This window comes from Mauremys mutica, chromosome 4, assembly GCF_020497125.1.
Source record: "Mauremys mutica isolate MM-2020 ecotype Southern chromosome 4, ASM2049712v1, whole genome shotgun sequence".
Lineage (NCBI taxonomy): Eukaryota > Metazoa > Chordata > Testudines > Geoemydidae > Mauremys > Mauremys mutica.
Window position 1 is genome coordinate 120,115,559 of NC_059075.1, and position 18,895 is coordinate 120,134,453.

General features: G+C 56.2%; 2 protein-coding genes across 12 annotated transcripts; one reads left to right on the forward strand and one right to left on the reverse strand.

Moving 5' to 3' along the window:
- Positions 1-118: 118 nt before the first annotated feature.
- TMEM138 (transmembrane protein 138) lies at positions 119-11,046 on the reverse strand. 7 transcript variants are annotated; one of them, XM_045014621.1, is made up of 6 exons: positions 6,814-6,975; positions 6,308-6,328; positions 5,251-5,515; positions 4,377-4,548; positions 1,172-1,247; positions 119-859 (listed from the first exon to the last, which is right to left on the reverse strand). In XM_045014621.1, the coding sequence occupies exons 3-6, from the start codon at positions 5,376-5,378 to the stop codon at positions 747-749; spliced, it is 489 nt and encodes a 162-aa protein (XP_044870556.1). In that variant the 5' UTR covers positions 5,379-5,515; positions 6,308-6,328; positions 6,814-6,975; the 3' UTR covers positions 119-746. The 7 variants fall into 7 exon arrangements, with proteins under 7 accessions (XP_044870556.1, XP_044870554.1, XP_044870555.1 ...); XM_045014619.1 differs by having other exon boundaries at positions 6,188-6,328; positions 6,814-6,951; XM_045014620.1 differs by having other exon boundaries at positions 6,184-6,328; positions 6,814-6,951.
- LOC123369253 (lysosomal membrane ascorbate-dependent ferrireductase CYB561A3) lies at positions 6,950-17,635 on the forward strand. Of its 5 annotated transcripts, none has more exons than XM_045014610.1 (6): positions 6,950-7,071; positions 14,548-14,754; positions 14,847-15,055; positions 15,180-15,334; positions 15,979-16,135; positions 16,701-17,635. In XM_045014610.1, the coding sequence occupies exons 2-6, from the start codon at positions 14,571-14,573 to the stop codon at positions 16,713-16,715; spliced, it is 720 nt and encodes a 239-aa protein (XP_044870545.1). In that variant the 5' UTR covers positions 6,950-7,071; positions 14,548-14,570; the 3' UTR covers positions 16,716-17,635. The 5 variants fall into 5 exon arrangements, with proteins under 5 accessions (XP_044870545.1, XP_044870548.1, XP_044870549.1 ...); XM_045014613.1 differs by lacking the exon at positions 6,950-7,071 and adding an exon at positions 7,083-7,147; XM_045014614.1 differs by lacking the exon at positions 6,950-7,071 and adding an exon at positions 12,842-12,854.
- Positions 17,636-18,895: the final 1,260 nt, after the last annotated feature.

Here is an 18,895-nt window from a genome sequence, read left to right on the forward strand (position 1 = left end):
GCTGCAACGTGGGCTAGAACAGAATAGTGTTTTTGGGAGGGAGTGGGACACATACCTCTAGGATAGAACAGGGCCTGGGGTAAGGAGGATGCACCCAAAACATGCGCACACAAGGAGGTTTCTGGAAAATGAAGCCAATTTATTGTCTCATAATTTACAAAAATACGCAGGTACAAAATGAGGGTCTACCACCAGGACAGGCCTAACGCTGCATGGCTAGGACAGGCTGAGTCCTGGCACCTCATCCCACCAGATATGCAAAGCGGAGGCCAAATGGAGCCAATACCAACAGGACCACATTGGTCAGGCGGCAAGTGAGCTGTGCGTAGGGCTGGTGGAAGGATTTTTCTGGATGAAGAGGAGCCATGCTGCAGTTACAGGACAGGAATCCTGAGCCAAACCTGCTTGGCACTTCGGATCACTCCTCAGGGAGGCTGAAGCTGGGTCCAGAGAGAAAGGGGCAGGAACGGCTCGCTGATCTGCAAGAGGGGAGTGGAATGAGGTACCAGGGATGATGGAGAGCCTGAGCAGGCAACCAGCAAAGAAGCAGGTGTGAGGATGACACGTCTCTTGATGGGACCTCTCCAGCCTGTTTAGTTCATGGGATGGAGTGAGAGACCAGGCTTGAGAGACACTGGCTTCTCAGACAGCCAATAGAGAGCACAGGTGGAACGGGGGTGGGCTCCATGCCAGCCAGCTGGGAGCAGCCACGGACCAGCCACGGCTCTGGGTCCTGGAGGAAGCCATCAGCTGCGGACCTGAGCAAACTCCTTGCGCAGCCATAGGGAGTCCTGGTAGAAGCGGGGATCCCCCAGGTGCAAGGCCGTCCTCTTGTAGAAGTAGCAGTACAGCACGGCCGCTGGGGACAGCAAGAGGAAGGTGAGACAACACAGCCAGCTGGGGAATGTCCTCTCCCCCGCCCCATCCTCCACCTGCTGGATCACCCCAGTGTGCCCTGAGGACCTCCAGGACAGGCAGAGCCTCACTGAGATCCAGCACCCATGGGAAAGAGTTGGTATGGCTCATGGGAACGTAGAGCTGCCATTCCCTAACAAACTCAAGCCCAGCCTAGGGAGATTGCAGGGAAGGCAGATGGGGCCAGCCCACTGCCTGCTCTGGGGCTGTGGTCTGTGTGTGTGTGTTGGGGTCCATGATGGAGCTTGGCCCTTACCCAGTCTCTGGAACACAAAGAGGGCCTGCAGCCCGTCCGTCCACACAAAGCGGGTGGAGTTTTTCCAGCGCAGGTTCTGAAGGAGAGAGAGGCACAAGGGAAATCAGAGGCAGGAAACGGCCATGCGAGCACCTGCCCAGCCCACCACAGAGCTCAGCACGCTGGGTCCCTTTACTCACTTCCTTGCTCCTCTCTTCTCTGGGCTGCTCCGTTCAGTCACCTCCCCATGTCACTTACTCCAGACCCCCAGTACGAAGCAGCTCCTTATCTCCCCAGGGTTAGAGGACTCCCCCTAGTGGCTGAGCCTCTCAGCAGGGGGAGAAATGCGTCATCACTGTACTGATCCGCTTTCCAAAGCAACCCTTTCCCAACAAGAACCATCCCCCTCTCTGAGCCCGTCCCTGGGGCCCAGCCATCTAGAGGTCTCCCTCCTCCTCCCTATGAGTGGGGGTGTGAGTGGCAGGAAGCAGCTCAGGGAGCACACAAAGGTTAATCAGATCATCGGATTTATACAGAACACCAAGACCCAGTCGAGCTTCCCAACAGAGATCCTAGAAAATCCTCTTAAATCCCGCTGCCCAGCTATGGCCCATGGGCAGCACCAGCCAGGGGAAACTGCTAGGCAGACGCCCTCCCAGTTACTTGTATTGGCACTTCAGAGGGATGGGGTCTGGCGGTCTGAGCACAGGGCTGGGAGTCAGGACACCTGGGTTGGGTTCCCAGCTCAGCTGCTCACTACCTCGGTGGCTTTGGGCAAGTCACCTAGGCCCAGCTCCTTAGAAGTATATACCTTTGAGGATTTGACCCTTGGCCCCTCTCTGTGCCTCAGTGTCGCCCTCTGTGCAGTGGCGGGGGGTACTGGAGCAGGGCAGAGGGGGACCACGGCATTCAGGGCAGCAAAGGCAGCTGGTATCTGGCTGGCAGTGCCTCACCATGATGCTCTGTTCCAGCGGGTTACGAGCGTCAGTGGTTCTTATTACTGATGTTCTGCAGCACCAAACGGTTGAATCCAACACAAGAGGCTGGTTTATTATCCCGTGGCTTTGGGCCAGGTACTAGTCTCAGCCAGCCCGTCACCCCAGTGCTCACCCTGGCGTCTCAGAGCCAAGCAGCAGCCCCAGCAGAGAAATGGGATTTGTGGAGCTAGCCCTTTAAGAGACTGGCAATGTCACAGCAGGTAGCAGAGAGAGACTCTGAGCAGCAGGTGAGATTAAAGGGGGGAGGGCACAGTGCCTAAGAGACAGGGCAGGAAAGAGTTAACGGAAGTGGTGAGGAGGGGATGGTGGGTGTCTTGAGGATGGGGGGAGAGCAACCCTCCCTACCCTTCTCCTCCAAGGAGGGCAGGGCACAAGCTGCTCCAACCCAAACTGGGATGAACACTCGCAGCCTGTGGCTGCTGTGACAAGCTGCACCCCTGAGCGCTGGCTCCTGGCGGGGATTTATCCCATGTAATGCCCTGCGCAGACACTGGCACTGCTCACCCAAGGATTAGCCTTGCTGGTGGGGAAGCCATTCCAGCAAGACTCTAAAGCAGGCTTGGGAGCTTTCCAGGGCAAGTACTGACCAGGCCAGGCATCTGTGTAAACCCAACTCCCTGGTGCTCCCACACAGGATCCAACCCAGGATCATCTGTTGGATCCTGATCAGAACTGGTGAGACCAGGAGCTGCTGCTCAGGGGGGAGCTGAAAAGGGAAGGAGGGGGATTTCAAAGGGAAAGGCTCTTGCTGTACCACCCTCTCATGGGTACCACAGTTGAGGACACAAGTCAGTTTCCACCCTAGCTTCAGCAGTCCCTTGCCAGGAGGGTGTTCTCTGAGGCCTGACTTCTGCTGCGCAGTGATTTGGGTTTTTAGATGGAGCAAAATCCCTTTAGGAGGAAGTGATGGGATATCAACAGACTGGCCAATGGCCCGAGCAGTGCTGGGGGAGGGTGGGCTGCCCCACTAGATGGATCGGTGCAGCCACTCCACCACCCCTTTAGGAGTGAACACCTCTGATTTCCCCACTGTGAGCATTCTGATCACTCCCGGGACAGCTCCTGAGGGCAGAACCGATGCCTCCGCCATCCTCTGGCCCCAGCCACCAAGGCAGGAGTTGGATTCAAATGTATTTTGAATCCCAAACTATCCCCCGTCCAAATAAACTCTCACTGTGGAGTTGCCTCCCCTGGTCACGTTTCCCACCATGGCATCAAGAGAGCACAAGGCCCAGGACACCAGCACCTGCCGATGGCCATGCAACAGGCTGCTGTGTGAGGCCCTGCTCCTGCTCTCGGCAGTGGGGACTCTGCTTGAAGTGGCTGGGAGGGCTGCTCACAGACCCGAGTCAGGTCAGGTCCCCGAAGAGCCATAGCTGACTATGCTGCCTAGTGGAAGGAGCAGCTCTCCCCAAATCTGGCAGATGGGGCGGGCTTGTGCCCAGCCCCACAGCCAATCTCCAAGAAGAGAGGGGGAGGCTGGGGAGGCACATGTGCCCCCAAAGAAAGGATCTGAGTTGGGGAGGAACAATGCTCCCTGTCACAAGCTGGGAGGAAGGGTCTGGGGAAGGACTGCACGGAGCCCAGCTGAGCTCCCTCCAAGGGAGAGGAGAGGAAGTGGGGCTTGTATCCCTCCCCTGCTTCTACTCCAGGCCCAATCCCCTGCTTGAAGCATGGGGTGAACCCCCCAATCAGCGAGGGCCCAGGTGCAAGGGTGCTTAGCAGCAGCTCCTGGCACCTCACTCCTCTCCTTAGAGTGCCCCACACTCTCCAGAGATGCACTGCTGCCTCCTTGGGAGACGGAAATGTTCCACAGAGCAGCAATCCTCCCTCTCTGGAGCTGCAAGGGGAGAGGGGCCCTGAGTGAAGCTCTGACCTCTCCAGGCTCAGGAGTCAGCCCTCCTCCCTCAGGAGTCAGCTGCTCTCCAGCAGGAGGCCAAGACAGCACACCGCTTACAGAGTGTGGCAGGACTGGCTTGGTGCACGATGTGGAATTTTGGCTGTCTCTAAACCTTCATGCCAGAGGGGGGCTAGCAGTGCAGATGGGCCAGTGTCCAGCTGGGGCAGGACATCAGGCCAGTGGGTGGTTCTGGAACTGCCGGAAATGGGTATCATATCAGATGCGCCAGGCTCCCAGCTGCTCCGGAAGAGGGTGAGCTACCCATCTAGACAGATGTGTACAGCTGTTCCTACGCCCCCTGAAGCCCCCGAGCCCAGCCCTGCCTTACCATGACCCAGATGTGGAAGGCAATGCTCAGAACCAGGTAAGCAGCCGACAGGACAATGGTCCCTTTAAACTTGTGGAAGAGGAGGTTGACCAGGCCAGCCTGGAAGACGAAGGTGTTGAAAAACATGAGGAAGATGATGATGATGTTGAAGAGGATGGCGATATCCTGGATGCTGCAGGGAGACAGATGCCATGAGCACACAGCACTTCCAGAGACCACAGCCCTCCCTGGGGCCGTGTGCTGGACACAGTGGCCAACACAAGCATTGCCCTCTGTCCTAGGGGGTGTCCCAGCTGCCCTGGACTACACAACAAAAGACAAAGCCTGTGCTGGAACAACACCGTGCACCAGGCCCCTGGGAGGAGAGGCAGCCAGCTCTGCGTGGTTCCTCCGGCCCAGGTAGCCCCTCCTAGTGCAGTAATTCGCTGCTTTGATAATTGATCTGGGCAGACACAGATGTTCCTCCCCAGATCTTTATGTAACAGACACTTGGCTTAGTGCCAAGAACACGGGCTGGCTCTGGGAATGGAGCCACTGTCCACAGACCAGACTCTCCCTGCAGCTACGCCCCCTCTCCCCCAGCAGCTAGTAACTGATGCTTCAGAGGAAGGCAGTCAGGTACTGCTGCACACTGAGGGGAAGGAGGACAAAACCTTCCCCAAGTCCTCCCCCTTCACTTCATTGCCTCAGTGTGTCCTCTCGTCCCCCTTGTGCCCCTCCTCCCATTTTCTTGGTTACAGTGGCAGTGAGCAGAAGAGAACCCAGGGCTCCTGACTCCCAGCCCTCTGCTCTAACCACTAGTCCGCACTCCCTCCCACAACTGAGAAATGAACCCAGCTCTCCCAATTCCAACCGCTAGCCCCTGCCGCCTCACATGAAGAGCACAAGCTGGATGACAGGGGCCATGCGGAGCAGCTCCGAGAAGGAGTTGACGAAGAGGTCATAGACGAGCAGCAGGAACTGCAGGGAGAGCACCAGGCTGTAGTTACTAGTCCGGAGCATCTTCCTTTCCCAGGGCTGCGGTCCCTCAGCATGTGCATTCCAGAGAACGGAGCCAGCTCATCCTCAGGGCCAGAGGGGCTTAGGCTCCCCTCCTGCACCACAGCCTCTCCCTGCTCCCTACAGCTGAGCTCTGGAGTCTGGAAGAGAAGGTCAGAAGGGGTTTATCTCCAGCAGGGCCTGTGGCAAATGCCTACCTGACCTAGAGGTGAAGCTGCAGCTCAACCAAGAGCCCAGCTTGGCCAGGGGTTCTCCCCAAGCTGCTTCACATGCCCCAGACAGTACCTGGACCTAAATCCACGGGACCTTCTCAGTTTCAGCTACCCAGCAGCCAAGCTCCCGGCTAGAGAGCAAAGATGTTTACATGAGGACACCCTTAAGGGTCATAGCAGTAACCCTGGACTCCCTTCACCCAGAACACAGGCCCTCTCCTACCTAGGGGCTGCAGGCATACCAGGGAGAGGATCTCAGGGGCTCCATGCAGAGCCATGCCCTAACCTAGGGTGCGCTCTACCCTGTGGGTCATAGTCAGAGGGCTCAAGAGCTCTTGTTCTGTCTGACCCAGGTTACTTCAGGGTTATGGCAGGCCACAGACTGGCAGAGAATGCATGGGGGGGGGGGGGACATGACCCTGGAGGAAGAATAGAGGAGACAGAATCTTGCGGGGTTACTAATGCCCATAAGGGAAGAGGATCATAAATACATTTGGAGTTGGGAGCCAGCAGGGGCACAGCCACAATGGTAGTGGTGTGAAGGGACATGGGGTTGAGCTTTGAGCCATGGGGTGATCTTGTCTGGGGCAACTCACGCACAGCCTGAGACTGGAGCAGAGGGATCCTTCCTGGAGACTCGGGATCACCCCGGGCAGGGAGGAGGAGACAAGGAATAGGAGTTGGGGCAGGTTGCCACACCAGGAATGAGGTTTTACTCACCCGTGGGGAGGGGATATGGGTCTGTCCATAGGAGAAAAGAGGAAATGCAATTCAGAGCCAGCCGCTCCCCCCCCCCCCATCATCTCTGATTGCTACAACGTGTGTGTGTGTGTGTGTGGACTGTACACCGCCTGGGGGTGGGGGTAACAAATTGGGTCACCCCCAGTGGGAGGGGCAACAGTACTAGGGGATCGCAATAGGTGGGGGCAGGAAGGCCAGGGCGAATCCCTGCCACCATTTACAGGGGCGGAAGGCGATTCTGGGACATCGTAACTGACATCCCTCTTAATTCAGCGCCTCCGGGGACTTGGGACCCAGGAGCTTTCTGACGCCTCCACGCCTCGGTCCCCCTCCAATGGTTCCGCCCAGGGAACCCCCCGATCGCCGGCCCCCACCAGGGACCCCCCCGGGCCTTGGTTGCATAACCGGGGGCGCAGCGGCCCGATCGCGCCTCCTACGGTTCCCCCTGGCGCAGCTGCCTTCCCCGGGCCGGGCCTCGCACGCACCTCGGGCCGCCATCTTCCATCCCCATGGAGACCGCACAGCCATTGGCGACCGGTCCGGCCGGCGGAACCGGAAGCGCTCAGACAGAGGCCAGGGGCACCGCCGGATGCCTTGGATCATAGAGCGGCGCTGAGTTCTCTTCTCCCCGTCTCTGTGACCCGCGCAGGCTGCTGGACGGCGAAGACTCCATTTCCCATAGTGCTGCAGGGGAGGGCGCGACGCGGAAGTGCCTGGCGTGGGGCGTGGCTGTAAGGGGGGAGGTGAGTCGGGCGCGCGGCTCCACGGACCCTTGGAACTACCGCTCCCAGCGTGCACCGCGCCGGGGCCGGACGAGAGGTGCGAGTGGGACGGGGGAGGGGTCAGAGGAACAGTCCAAGGGGCAATGGGGGAGGGGGGGAGCAGGTGACCCGGTGACCCCTCCCCAGCAGCATGCCCTTGGCACAGGCCCCCAGTTCCCCAGCCGGGCCTGGCTTTGACCCATGAGGCAGAGGCACGTGGGGCTGGGCTGGCTGCAGGGAGCCCCGCCTCACTGGTGCCCCAAGGCCCAGTTTTCGGTGTGTTGGCCTCAGGCCTGCCCCCAGGGGACTGTGCGGCTCCTGGGTCACTCACAAGGGGCCAGTTACAGGCTGGGCGATAGGCACCCCCGCATCGCCAATGCTTTGCCCCAAATCCTGCCCTGTTAAATGGTGCCAACTCACCGCTTTACTGTGAGTCTCATGATTCTTAGTGTTCGCTCCTAAGGCCTCAGCTGCTGGAGATTGCACAAGAATCAGCCCTTCTGAGTTAAGTAAGTTTCTAGCCGTCATGGTTGCAGAGAAAATCTGGAAATCATGACCGTGCGTGCACCCGGAGACTCATATAACATGAGGCAAATACAGTGAGCCTCGCATTAATTAATTTCATTTCTTGACCTCTTTTCCATTTACACAGACCCAGAGGTGCCCATGATTCTTTGCCACTCCTTTGGGTCCATAACTTGGGTTCGTAGGTCTAGGACTCGAAGTTCCAGCCCTTTTTTCAAACTTCTCTTGACTGACTCCATTGTATCATTGGTCTTCTGTGCCCTTTCTTGCTGTCCTCTTCCTCCTGTGCTTTCTTCGCTGGTTGCTCTCCCATTCTTATCACGCGCCCAGCCCGTGTCAAACGGGCACTGGTGCTCTCCTGCCTATCTGTCATTGAGAGTCCGAAGTTCAGCTTCCCCCTATCTTCCTCCCTGTGTGCTCTGTCTACCTCCGCTTGCCTGCTATTCTCCTCAGTATAGTATTTTCTGCTACCTATATCTTTTGTTTTCTCTTCCATCTCCGTAAGACCCACTGTTTCCAAACTGTAGAGCAGGCAGGGACAAATGCAGGCAACATAACACTTCCTTTCAGCTTGTTAGTTAATTGCCACTCCCGCAGTAATACTGCCACTTTTTTCACTGCTGCCCATTGGGTTCTTTCCCTCCCCTCCCCCTCCCCATGTCTCTCTCCAGTGGTACTAAGTGTATTTCCCAAGTACACAAATTCCTCTGATTCAGCGTCTCTCCTGAAACTTTTATCAACAGCTCTTCTTCAGCCTTGCCTACTTGCACAACTTCAGTTATCTTTATGTTTACCTTCAAACACAGAGGCCCTAATTAGTAAATTAGGATATTTACCAATTCCTCTTTGCTGTCAACCAAAAGGGCCAAGTCACCAGCATACGTTAGCTTTCTCTGTGTCTCCACAGATTTGGTTCTCATACTAATTAATTCCATAACTAGGATGAAGAGAAGTGGACTCAGCATACCACCTTGTCTTACTCTGATTGTTACCTCCAAATTCTGAAATAGTGCGTATTGTTTTCACCTTAGCTGTTGACCCTTGATACAACTTGTCTATCATCTCCACTTCTCGAACACCCCTGCCCATCTATCTCAGTACTGCAAACACCAGCTTCCATGGAACCAAGTCATATGCTTTCTCAAGATCAATAAATGCTACATAGCAGTTATGCCCTCCACTTATTACTCTTCTAAACTTCTGTCTCATTGCAAATGTGTCTATTGGCTCCTTCCCTTCCTAAAGCCATGTTGCTCCTCTCCTATATCCTCCTCCACCTTGCACATCATCCTTGCCTTCAAAATTCTCTCCAGGACTTTGAGGCTGACTTAACAAGGTGGTGCTGTGATAGCTGTTCAGATAAAACATTTGCATCACCTTTACCCTTCCAGAGAGGCACAATCAACCCTATTCTCCAGTCATCTGGTATCCTAGCTTGATCCCAGCAAACTCTGAGTAATCTGTGATGCCACTTTACTCCAGTATCTCCAACTACCTTGATCATACCAACAGTTATCTCATCTTCTCCAAATGCTTTACCATTCTTCATCATATTCATTGCTTCTTCTGTCTCTTCTATACTTTTGGAGGCTTCCCCAAAATTATCAGCAGTGCTCGCACTTGCAACTCTCTTCTCATTTAACAGCCTTTAGAAATATTTTTTCCATAGCTCCTACCACCTGTTTGGGGTTAGTCACCACACAGTACCTATCCTTCACATAGGAAGATTTCTTCATTTCTTGTGCTTTAGAGTTCCTCTTTTTTTTGCCAACCCAAAAACCGATTTCCTGTGATCAGCTTCCTGCAGCTTTCTGTTTAATTCCTCTTTAGCCTCCATTCTTGCCTTGGCAACTGCCTTTGTAGCCTTCTTTGGCCTGTTTGTGTGCATTTTTTGATGGTCTCATTATCGTGACCTGCTCCCTCAAGCTCTTTTGAGTCATTCATTCTTTTTTGTTTCTCTTGCACTTCAGATTTCTCCCACCAGCTTGTTCTCCCCAAATGTATTTTTTTTAAGACCTTATGATTTTTTTAAGCCAGTGTCATGATTTTTCAGGATTGGACCTGTAACTTTTGGATGCTTAGAGTTGGTGCTATTGTGTGAGACTGGACATGGGACTGGGCCTTCTGTCCCTTTGAAATCCTCCCAGCATCTCTGGCACATCCTCTCATGAAGGGTTTGGGTTGGAATTGCTCCATTTGGGTGGGGGGGGGGCAGCAGGGGCCAGCTCCTGGGTGCTGTTCCCAGCACTGTCTTGCTGCCTGGGTGTAACAGACAATATGTTTGTACAGCATCTTCCCTCCAGCTCTCTCAAAGGGCTTTATGCGTCCCAGCCCTCCCTGGGCAACAGACAAGCATCACGATCCCCGTTTTTATGGTGGGGAAGATGAGGCTGAGGGGCTACAGAGTGAGTCGGGGCAGTGCCGTTGGTGCAAATGATCACGAATGCTACAGCTGTGCATGACGCTGACTAAAACCGATTAGTCCCTGCGGAGAGGTACTTGCTGTTTTGTCCAATTGCTTAGCAGTCTCATCTAACCTCTCAGTGCACAAACACATTGAGATCCTGACTAGGAAATGGTGCTCTTCACATACATGCTGAAGACCATTATTGCAGAAGCTCCAATCAGAATCCGGTGTCCTATTGTGCTGAGCACTGGATGCAAGTAAGAGGGCATAAAACTTGTCCTAAAGAGCTTTCAACTCCTAGATCCCTTTCCTGACCTCCAGGCATTTGAACTGCTGACCATCCAGCAGGCAGGATTCCTGTGGCTGCAGACATTAAACCCTGTATCACCGCCTGGTTAGTCCATGTGTGCTCATCTGCATAAAGCACAGTGGATGGGACTGAAGGTCCCTGCATCTGCAGACATGTGAGAGGAATGTCACTAGACTGGACTACACAAAGTGAGGCCCAGGGCCTATTGGATTTTGCAGCCACCCATTTCCAGAGATCACTGGGAGGCTGAAGTGTTCACTGCTGGTAATCTCACCCACGAGCAGCTCTTTTCCTCCCTTGAGGTGGCTGGGTGTATTTTTGGTGGAGGATGCAGATCTCTAAGCAAATGAGATGCCACCCTCCAGTTCCTGAGAACTTGCTAGTGTGCACTTAGTCACAGGGCTGGCATAACCCTGTGTGGAGAGTCTGTCCCATCGCAGAGAGACATCTCTCCTGATGATGTCAGCTCAGCACAAGGTCAGACCGGGAGTGCTGTAGGGCAGTGTTACAAGTTACTTGGTTCCACACAGGGGTACCAGGGTGAAATATAATGGCCTACGTGTGATCTTAAGAACCCTTCAGCACCACTTGACACAGGGTTACAAGAATATCCTGATTGTGGTGTGTTTAGGTGGGCAAGGTAATACTTTCATCCCTGCTAATAAGAGATAACACTCAACACTTACCAGTATGGGGGCAGAACGGGCGGGGCTAGGGTTCAGTGTCCCCCAGCCAGCCCATCCGTGCTGCCTGGCCCACGCCACTCAGCGCTCCAGCAGCAATTTAAAGGGCCAGGGCTCTGGTCGCTGCCGCTGTGGGTAGCGGCAGCAGTGGCTGGAGCCCCGGGCCCTTTTAAATTGCTGGTCCCAGGGCAGCTGCTCCTTTTGCCCCCCCCCCCCCGGTGGCAGCCCAGGTGGGGCAAAAGGAGCAACGACGTTAAAGTGCTGCTGTGGCAAAGGGCCCAGCTTAAAGTGTTGCCGCGGCAGCACTTTAATGTCAGCTGCTACAGGCCGGTACCAGCGGCCACTTTTTACCAGTACGCCGTCCCAGCTCACTTTCACCCGTTTATTAGATTAATTTCTGCTGGCGAAAGAGACAAGCTTTCGAGCTACACTGAGCTCTTCTTCAGGTCTGGGTTTTCTGTTGGATACAGGCATGGCTAGTCACATGTCTTCCGACATCTAAATCAAACAGTGTAAGCTGACACAGTGGAAAACCACAATCACAGAGTCAACAGGGGGATATGACAACAGGATAGCAAAACAGGACAATAAGACCCAGGGGTTATGCTGACTCGGGGTACAAACAGTGAACTCTGGGGAAGGCAGGGAAGATACCCCTTTGTCCTGCGCCTAGGAAGTAATTGGGCAGTGCGGTTACTTTCACAAAAATGGGATCACAGCCTTGCCTGAAATGCCGTGAAGGATGTTTGGGTGAGATAAAACATCTTTAGATGGAAGGTTAGCCTGCTCAGTTTAGTCTCTAGGAATCGTGTTATGATTTTATTTTATATTAACCCTTTTGTTTCCATCATCCTTCGTCACAATCTCTTGAATCTCGAGTAGTTTATCCTTATTTCCACTATAAATATATCTCAGTGTTTTGGTATTAGATCAGGAGCCGATCCAGAGCTGGTGTATGCACTGTTCCCATGGGGACAGCAGAGCTGGTATTACTGTGGGTGTTCAGTGGAGAAGAGGCTGGATCTCACAGGGGAAGCTTTGAAGGGTCCCGGGAAATGGGATGCACCGATTGTTAACCGGAAAGGCAAAGTGAGGACTGGCCTAGCCCAGCGGAGATGGTTTTGGTGGCTAACAGGCTGGCAGTGTCAGGGAGCTATCACCCAGTTAAGCACAAGCAAGGCTCCCTCTGGCTGACGGCTGGAGGTGACTCAGTCCTGGGTGCCCCAAGAACTGTCACCCAGTGTTCCATAGGAGATCAGACTAGATCAGGGGTTCTCAAACTGGGGGTCGTGACCCCAGGGAGTCACAAGGTTATTACATGGGGGGTTGTGAGCTCTCAGCCTCCACCCCAAACCCGGCTTTGCCTCCTGCATTTATAATGGTGTTAAATATATTTAAGTGTTTTTAATTTATAAGGGGGGAGTCACACTCAAAGGCTTGCTATGTGAAAGGGGTCACCAGTACAAAAGAACCACTGGAGAGTACCACTGGACTAGATGATCTGATAATCTCTTCTGGTTTTAAAGACTCACTCTCCGGTGGGGGAGGGGTATACAGGAACAGCATAGTGGGGTACTGTCAGAAATGGGGTGCAGGGATGGGAATAGCAAGGGGTGCTGTGGGGCAGGATTGAGCATTGAGTGAGTGAGGCAGGGGGATCAGCCCCACTCCCATGTATGCTGTCCCTCCCCCGAGCTCTCTACTGTTGGTCTCAGGTGCCTTTAGCTCTGTGCTCCTCCCCCTTCCAGCGGCTGGGCTGGGCTGGGCTGGGCTGATCTGAAAGCAGAAGTTGGGAGGGTCTCATGACCCGCTGCCTCCCCACAGGAAGTGCCAAGCACAGGTGCAGCTGCCAGGGTGGCAGGCAGGAGGCTCGGTGACTGTGACGAGGGCCCTTCCTTTCTCTCTGGGCGCTGGGGGAGTGGGTGGTGTTTTGGAGGATCTGAAACCCCTGGGCTGGAGGTAGCTCCCTCTCTATGGCTGATCAGGTTGTGTTTTCCACCTGGGAAGGCTGCTGGGCACTGCTTGTGCTTCTGGTGCTAGCTGGGTCCCAGATGGTGATCTGGCCAGCCCGTTGTGGATACTCATGGCAGCTGGTGGGAGAGCCTTCGGTGCTGCGGGGGCTGGGTCCGTGTCATTCTGGTGCCTGGCGTGTGGGCACAGCATCCCCAAAGCCCAGCTCCTGGCTGTTGGGGTTGATTGGCTCAGCACAGATCTTCAGAGTGTGAGTGCTGCAGGGCAGGGACTCCTTGGGGAGGAGGGGGGAGAACGGGGCTCTTCTCTACTTGGGAACCTGGGATCCCTGCTGTCCTCCAGGGGAAGGGGAGTGAAGGCTGCAGGGTGGGCAGAGGCCTCTCTTGCCCTCTGAGCTCTGGCTGCAGGGGTTTGATTATCTAAGATCATCTCTGTCTCTGGGGACTTTTCTGCTGGCTCCCAACCAGCAGGATCCGTTCTGGTTGGGCTCAGGGCAGTTGGCTGCTCCTCCCCGCCCACCTGCAGCTTGTTACTTAAGGCTGCACTTAAAGCAGCTGTTGATCCGGTCTGGGGCTCCGCCTGCTCCTAGTTCTATAACCAGCCTTCTGAGACAGGAGGGCACTGGCTGACAGCAGTTGGCAGAGGCTGGTGGAGGTGAGGGAGGGCAGATGAGGAGTGGCTGGAGCCAGGTGGAGGAAGGAGGGAGGGACGGCGGGCGGGCAAGGGGCTGCTGGAGAAGGAAAGAGGGAAGGTGGGTGGTGGAGCCCAGTGGAGAGGCAGGGTGAGGGGTGTCCGGAGCTGGGTGGAGGGCGGGTGAGGAGTGGACGGAGACTGGTGGAAGAGAGGGAGGGAAGAGGGGCAGCTGGAGCCCGGCAGAGGGAGGCCAGGCGGGTGAGGGGCGGCTGGAGCCCGGCAGAGGGAGGCCAGGCGGGTGAGGGGCGGCTGGAGCCCGGCAGAGGGAGGGGAGGGGAGGCCAGGCGGGTGAGGGGCGGCTGGAGCCCGGCAGAGGGAGGGGAGGGGAGGCCAGGCGGGTGAGGGGCGGCTGGAGCCCGGCAGAGGGAGGGGAGGGGAGGCCAGGCGGGTGAGGGGCAGCTGGAGCCCGGCAGAGGGAGGGGAGGGGAGGCCAGGCGGGTGAGGGGCGGCTGGAGCCCGGCAGAGGGAGGGGAGGGGAGGCCAGGCGGGTGAGGGGCGGCTGGAGCCCGGCAGAGGGAGGGGAGGGGAGGCCAGGCGGGTGAGGGGCGGCTGGAGCCCGGCAGAGGGAGGGGAGGGGAGGCCAGGCGGGTGAGGAGCGGCTGGAGAGGAGGGAGGCTGAGTGGGCGGGTGAGGGTGGCCAGAGCCCAGTAGGGGGAGGGATGGGCAAGTGGGTGAGCGGTGAATGGAGCATAGCGGAGGAGAGGGAGGGAGGGCAGGTGAGGGTTGGCAGGGAGGGACGGAGGGTGGGCGAGAGGCAGCAGGGCCTAGTGGGCTGTGCAGGGTCTGGCATGAGGGGCAGTGATTTGCTCAGAGTGCAGCAGGGCACAGGCTGGGCAGTACAATCAGCTGGTGTGGTATTTCCCCCTCAGGTGCAGTCCCTGCTGCTGGAGTGATGCCCACCTTCCAGTTCTTGCCCTTCTTGGCGCTGCTGGGCACCCTGGGGTTCCTGTGTGTGGTGTTCACAGGGTTCTGGTCCCAGCACTGGCGCGGAGGCTTTGCCTGGGATGGCTCCACCAAGATGTTTAACTGGCACCCGGTCTTCATGGTGACGGGCATGCTGGTGCTGTATGGGGGAGGTAAGTGGGTGCTGTCCCTGGGTGGCGCGTCGGGGGCTGGGACATGGATACAAGGGTTTCTCTGAGTGTGCTGGCCTCTCTCTCCCCTGCAGCGGTGCTGGTGTACCGGGTGCCCAGCTCCTGGGTGGGCCCCAAGCTCCCGTGGAAGCTGCTGCATGCGGCGCTGACCCTGGCAGCCTTTTTCCTGGTCGTGCTGGGTCTCGTCGCAGTCTTCGGGTTCCACAATGCCCAGAAAATCCCCAACATGTACTCGCTGCACAGCTGGTTGGGGCTGGCAGCTGTGCTGCTCTTCTCTTGCCAGGTGGGTGCCCAGCCTCCTCCTCTGATGCCCAGCTCTGCCCTGGCTCCCCCTCTTGCTGTTGGCTGCCTGTGCCATGGCGTGATCCACTCTGTGCCCCAAACTCTTCTCTGTTCCCCCATCCTAGTGGCTCATGGGATTCGCTACTTTCCTGTTACCCTGGTCCCCTGCCTGGCTGCGGATTATCTACAAGCCCATTCACATCTTCTTCGGCTCCATCATCCTCGCGCTGGCCATGGCAGCATCCATCTCCGGCATTAACGAGAAGCTCTTCTTCAGCCTGTGAGTGCCAGAGCTGGTGTGGGGTGTGTGGGTCTCCATTCAGCCTAGGGCTTCCCCCACCACTCCTTGTCTCTGACAGTGGCCTATACCAGAGCTTCAGGGGAGTGCACAGAACAGCACAGTGACCCACCCCCGTCTTCCAATCTTGGCTTATGTTAGTCACCCCAAGCATGGGTAGGGTCACCTCCCCCCACCGCACGTACACACTATGTGACTGAGAGATGCCAGCAAGCGGCTGAATGGTGACAGCCCCAGAAGGGAAGATCTAAGGGCTGGGCAGGCTTGGTGCAGAGAGGATGACTAAGGGGAGACTTGGGAAGCATCCCCAGCTCTAGGTAGCTGTTCAAGAGGCTAGGGAGCTGCTCTTACGGGCAGGAGTGGGTGGTGAAGATGACTGGGCAAGGTGCCCAGGGAAGGGCTAGAACCTCCTGCCCTGGAAATGGGTTGAGGCATGGCTGGATCTCACAGGGCCCAATGGATGTTCCAGGAAGTGGGAGAGGCCCCTCCTCACCCATCTGTGGGGGTGCTGGCAGGGTTTCCCCCTCCAGGGGCTCTCCAGAGGGAGCTGGGATTGTAAGGGGCAAAGGTGCTTGCACTGGTGCTGGCTCCAAATGATGGCGGTGGCTCCATCTCTTCTCTCTCAGGACGAACAAGACGGTTCCCTACGCCAAACTCCCCCCTGAGGCCTGGTTTGCCAATTCTCTGGGGATGCTGATCTTGGCCTTTGGGTTGCTGGTGCTGTGGGCTCTCGCCATGCCGGCCTGGAAGCGCCCAGAGTCAGAGTCACTGGAGGCCCGACAGGTACCGAGTCAGTGTTGCTGGTGGCCCAGGCCATGGGCACTGTGGAGGAGTAGCAGCATGGGCAGGAGGGGATGCCGTGGGGTTGGGGATCGGGGAGGAGTTGGGCATGTGGAGTGTTGCAGTGAGGCCAGGTTTAGGGCGGATGAGGAGGGGAAGAGTGGGTGCAATGTTCCCTCTAATATTTTACATCCACGTGCAGAATTAACTTTATGTGCACCAATATGGAGGTAATGTGTGGTGGGGGTGGGGCTGAGGGGTTCGGTGTGGGGGGAGGGCTGGTAGGGGAAAGGTGGGAGATGAGATTGGAAACCTGGGCAAGAAATAACAAGTCAACTCGCTGCTGATCTGCCTGGGAAGACACCTGCTAAAGTGAGGAGCCAGGAAACTAGTGGCTCAGCCAGTGGGGCAGATGGGGGCAGCGATCAGACAGGAATGTCCAGTACAGGATGGTGGCACCAAAGGCCAGGGTGGTTCTGGAGCAGCAAGATGGGGGTGGCTGTGGTGCTGGAAGCTGGCTTAGTGCTGGGCGAGGGGGGTGCCTTGCTCATGACTTCTCTCTCCGCAGCCCCTGCTCCATTAGGACAAGTGAAGCAGCCGCCTGGAGGAGCCGCTGCCCAGACTCTCTGGTGAGAAGGGCAGCTCAGTGCTCCTGCTGTTGGCGCTGAGCCGTCTCTGGAGTCTGGCCAGCACGGAGACAAGGGGTGGAGGTGCTCTCTGTGCTCCCTTACCACCCGGCTGCTCTACCGGATCCCTGGCTCTTGCCACTCCCCTGCCTTCTGCTGTGGGTTCCTGCACATGCTGCTGCTTTCTGGGATTCACCAGGCAGCCTTGGCCCCTCTTGCCATTGTGCTGCTGTGCCTTAGGGGCCCTGGCTGATGCTACGGCCTAGATCAAGTGGCCCGAACTAAAATAAAAGCCTGCTTTGGGGTGCTTGCCCTGGCGTTGGCTCTGCTGGAGGTGGGGGCCAGAGCCTGTGCTGGCCACTCAGCTGTAGCAGCGTGCATGTGCCCGGGGCATCAACGTGCCAAGCTCCAGCCAGCTTCCCTTTCCCACTGCCTGCCTAGATCTGCCACCCGCTTCTGTTCTCTGGTGCTGTCCCCTGCAACCCTGGGAGACTCTGCTAGGGCTCAGAGCATTTGCTCTCCATGGGGTTTGCTTCCAGCCCCGGTCATACTCCCTTCTCCCAGCTCTTTGAGTGGAGGAAGCAGTTACATTTCCTCCTGCCAGGAGAGGGCTGCAGAGCAGGAAGCTGTTGTCCATGCTTCGCTGTGATGTGCAGGTGGGCCAGGGAGTCCTGCTGCAGTGCCCCCAACTGCCCTGGGGATGCTAAGGTGGGAGGAGCTGTCCAGGGCCATGCTGTTCACTCCTCTGCCCAGGATCCACAGATAAACTCTGTGTACTGAGCTTCTCTGACTAGTAGAACAGCTCAGGCTCAGAATCCACTCACCTGCAGCTCTCTGTTTGGATCTAGGCTGTATTGCCGACTCTGGGGCTGTATCACAGCTCCACCCTGCAGTCCTACACCAGGCGCCGGTCTGCCTTTCCTACCTCATGTGGGGTGTCTGGCTCTGGCCTCGGCTGCACTGACTGCTGAAAGCCACCCCAGCAAGAATTTCCAAGTGCTTGGGCCTGGAGGCTCTCTAGTGCCTGGCCAATTCAGTCTTCATAGCTGGCCTCTCCCAGGTCCCGGCTCAGCGCGGGCAGGCACCGTGAGCTGTATCTCCTCCCAGTGCTTATGCGCTACCATGGGCATGATGTAATTTGGGGGCTGTACAACAGACACTCGCTGCTGTTGCCTGACCCAGCCACCACTAATGAAAATGGACTCAATGCTTACATGTGCTTTGGTGGCATCTGCCATGAGCTGCTCAGAAGTTTGAGACAAGATCCTGTCCATTCTGGGCACTGGATCTGCCAGGGGTGGTGTGGGGTCCCCACAAAGCAGATACTTCACTCTGTTTTAAGGATTCATGTACAGGATATGGGCTAAATTGTTCACCAGGTATTAATTCCTCCCATCCCCACATGATGTAACAGATGGGGACATGGTGGGAAGGGTTCAGTGCCCCAGAGAAGGGCAGATAGGAAGTATGGTTGACTCAAGGGGGAATATTTCCCCATCACTGATTGCAGGGGAGTAGGATGGGTGGTCCTTCCTATCCTCTATGGCTGTGAGTTCTGCTCCTTGGAGTTGTGTGCTATTGCGGTAGGTTGGGAGTGAGCCCACTTGGCTCAAGCTGAGATCGTAGGAAGACACTGGAGGCTTCATTAGGAGTGTTTCCAGAGAGAGGCAATTAAATGTATTTGTTGTATAGTATGTGAGAAGCTGCCCAGCCCCAGGGGGTTTGATAGCATCCACACAGAGGCTCAGTACATGTTACTGGAGAGGTGGAATGCAGCTACAGCTGGTTGGAATTTTGAGTTTTTTGTCTCCTGGGAAATTCTCTGACTTCCAAATCTCTGGCTTTGTCCTGATCTGGGATGCTAAATCAGTGGCAGGACTGTGTGTGACACAAAGCACAGTGAGGATTTCAGTTTGACTTGTTACCTAGAATAGTGAAACGTTTGACAGGGATGATTTTCCCCAAACATTCAGCTAACTCCAGGCATTCCCCAAAATGCACTGACTGTGTCAATCAGCGATTTCTGATGGAAAACTGCTTGTGGAAAATGTCCAACCAGCTCTGTAGACAACCTTGAAAAATCAGGTATCAGAGGGGTAGCCGTGTTAGTCTGGATCTGTAAAAGAAGCAAAGAGTC

Bases quoted from the DNA above. Each gene is read 5' to 3' on its own strand.
- TMEM138 (XM_045014621.1), bottom strand. From the start codon at position 5,378: ATGCTCCGGACTAGTAACTACAGCCTGGTGCTCTCCCTGCAGTTCCTG. The intron at 1,248-4,376 runs GTAAGGCAGGGC...TCTCTCCTTCAG, and splicing joins CCTTCCACATCTGGGTCATG to AACCTGCGCTGGAAAAACTC. The intron at 860-1,171 runs GTAAGGGCCAAG...TGCTGTCCCCAG, and splicing joins CTTTGTGTTCCAGAGACTGG to CGGCCGTGCTGTACTGCTAC.
- LOC123369253 (XM_045014610.1), top strand. From the start codon at position 14,571: ATGCCCACCTTCCAGTTCTTGCCCTTCTTGGCGCTGCTGGGCACCCTG. The intron at 14,755-14,846 runs GTAAGTGGGTGC...TCTCCCCTGCAG, and splicing joins GCTGGTGCTGTATGGGGGAG to CGGTGCTGGTGTACCGGGTG. The intron at 15,335-15,978 runs GTGAGTGCCAGA...CTTCTCTCTCAG, and splicing joins GAGAAGCTCTTCTTCAGCCT to GACGAACAAGACGGTTCCCT.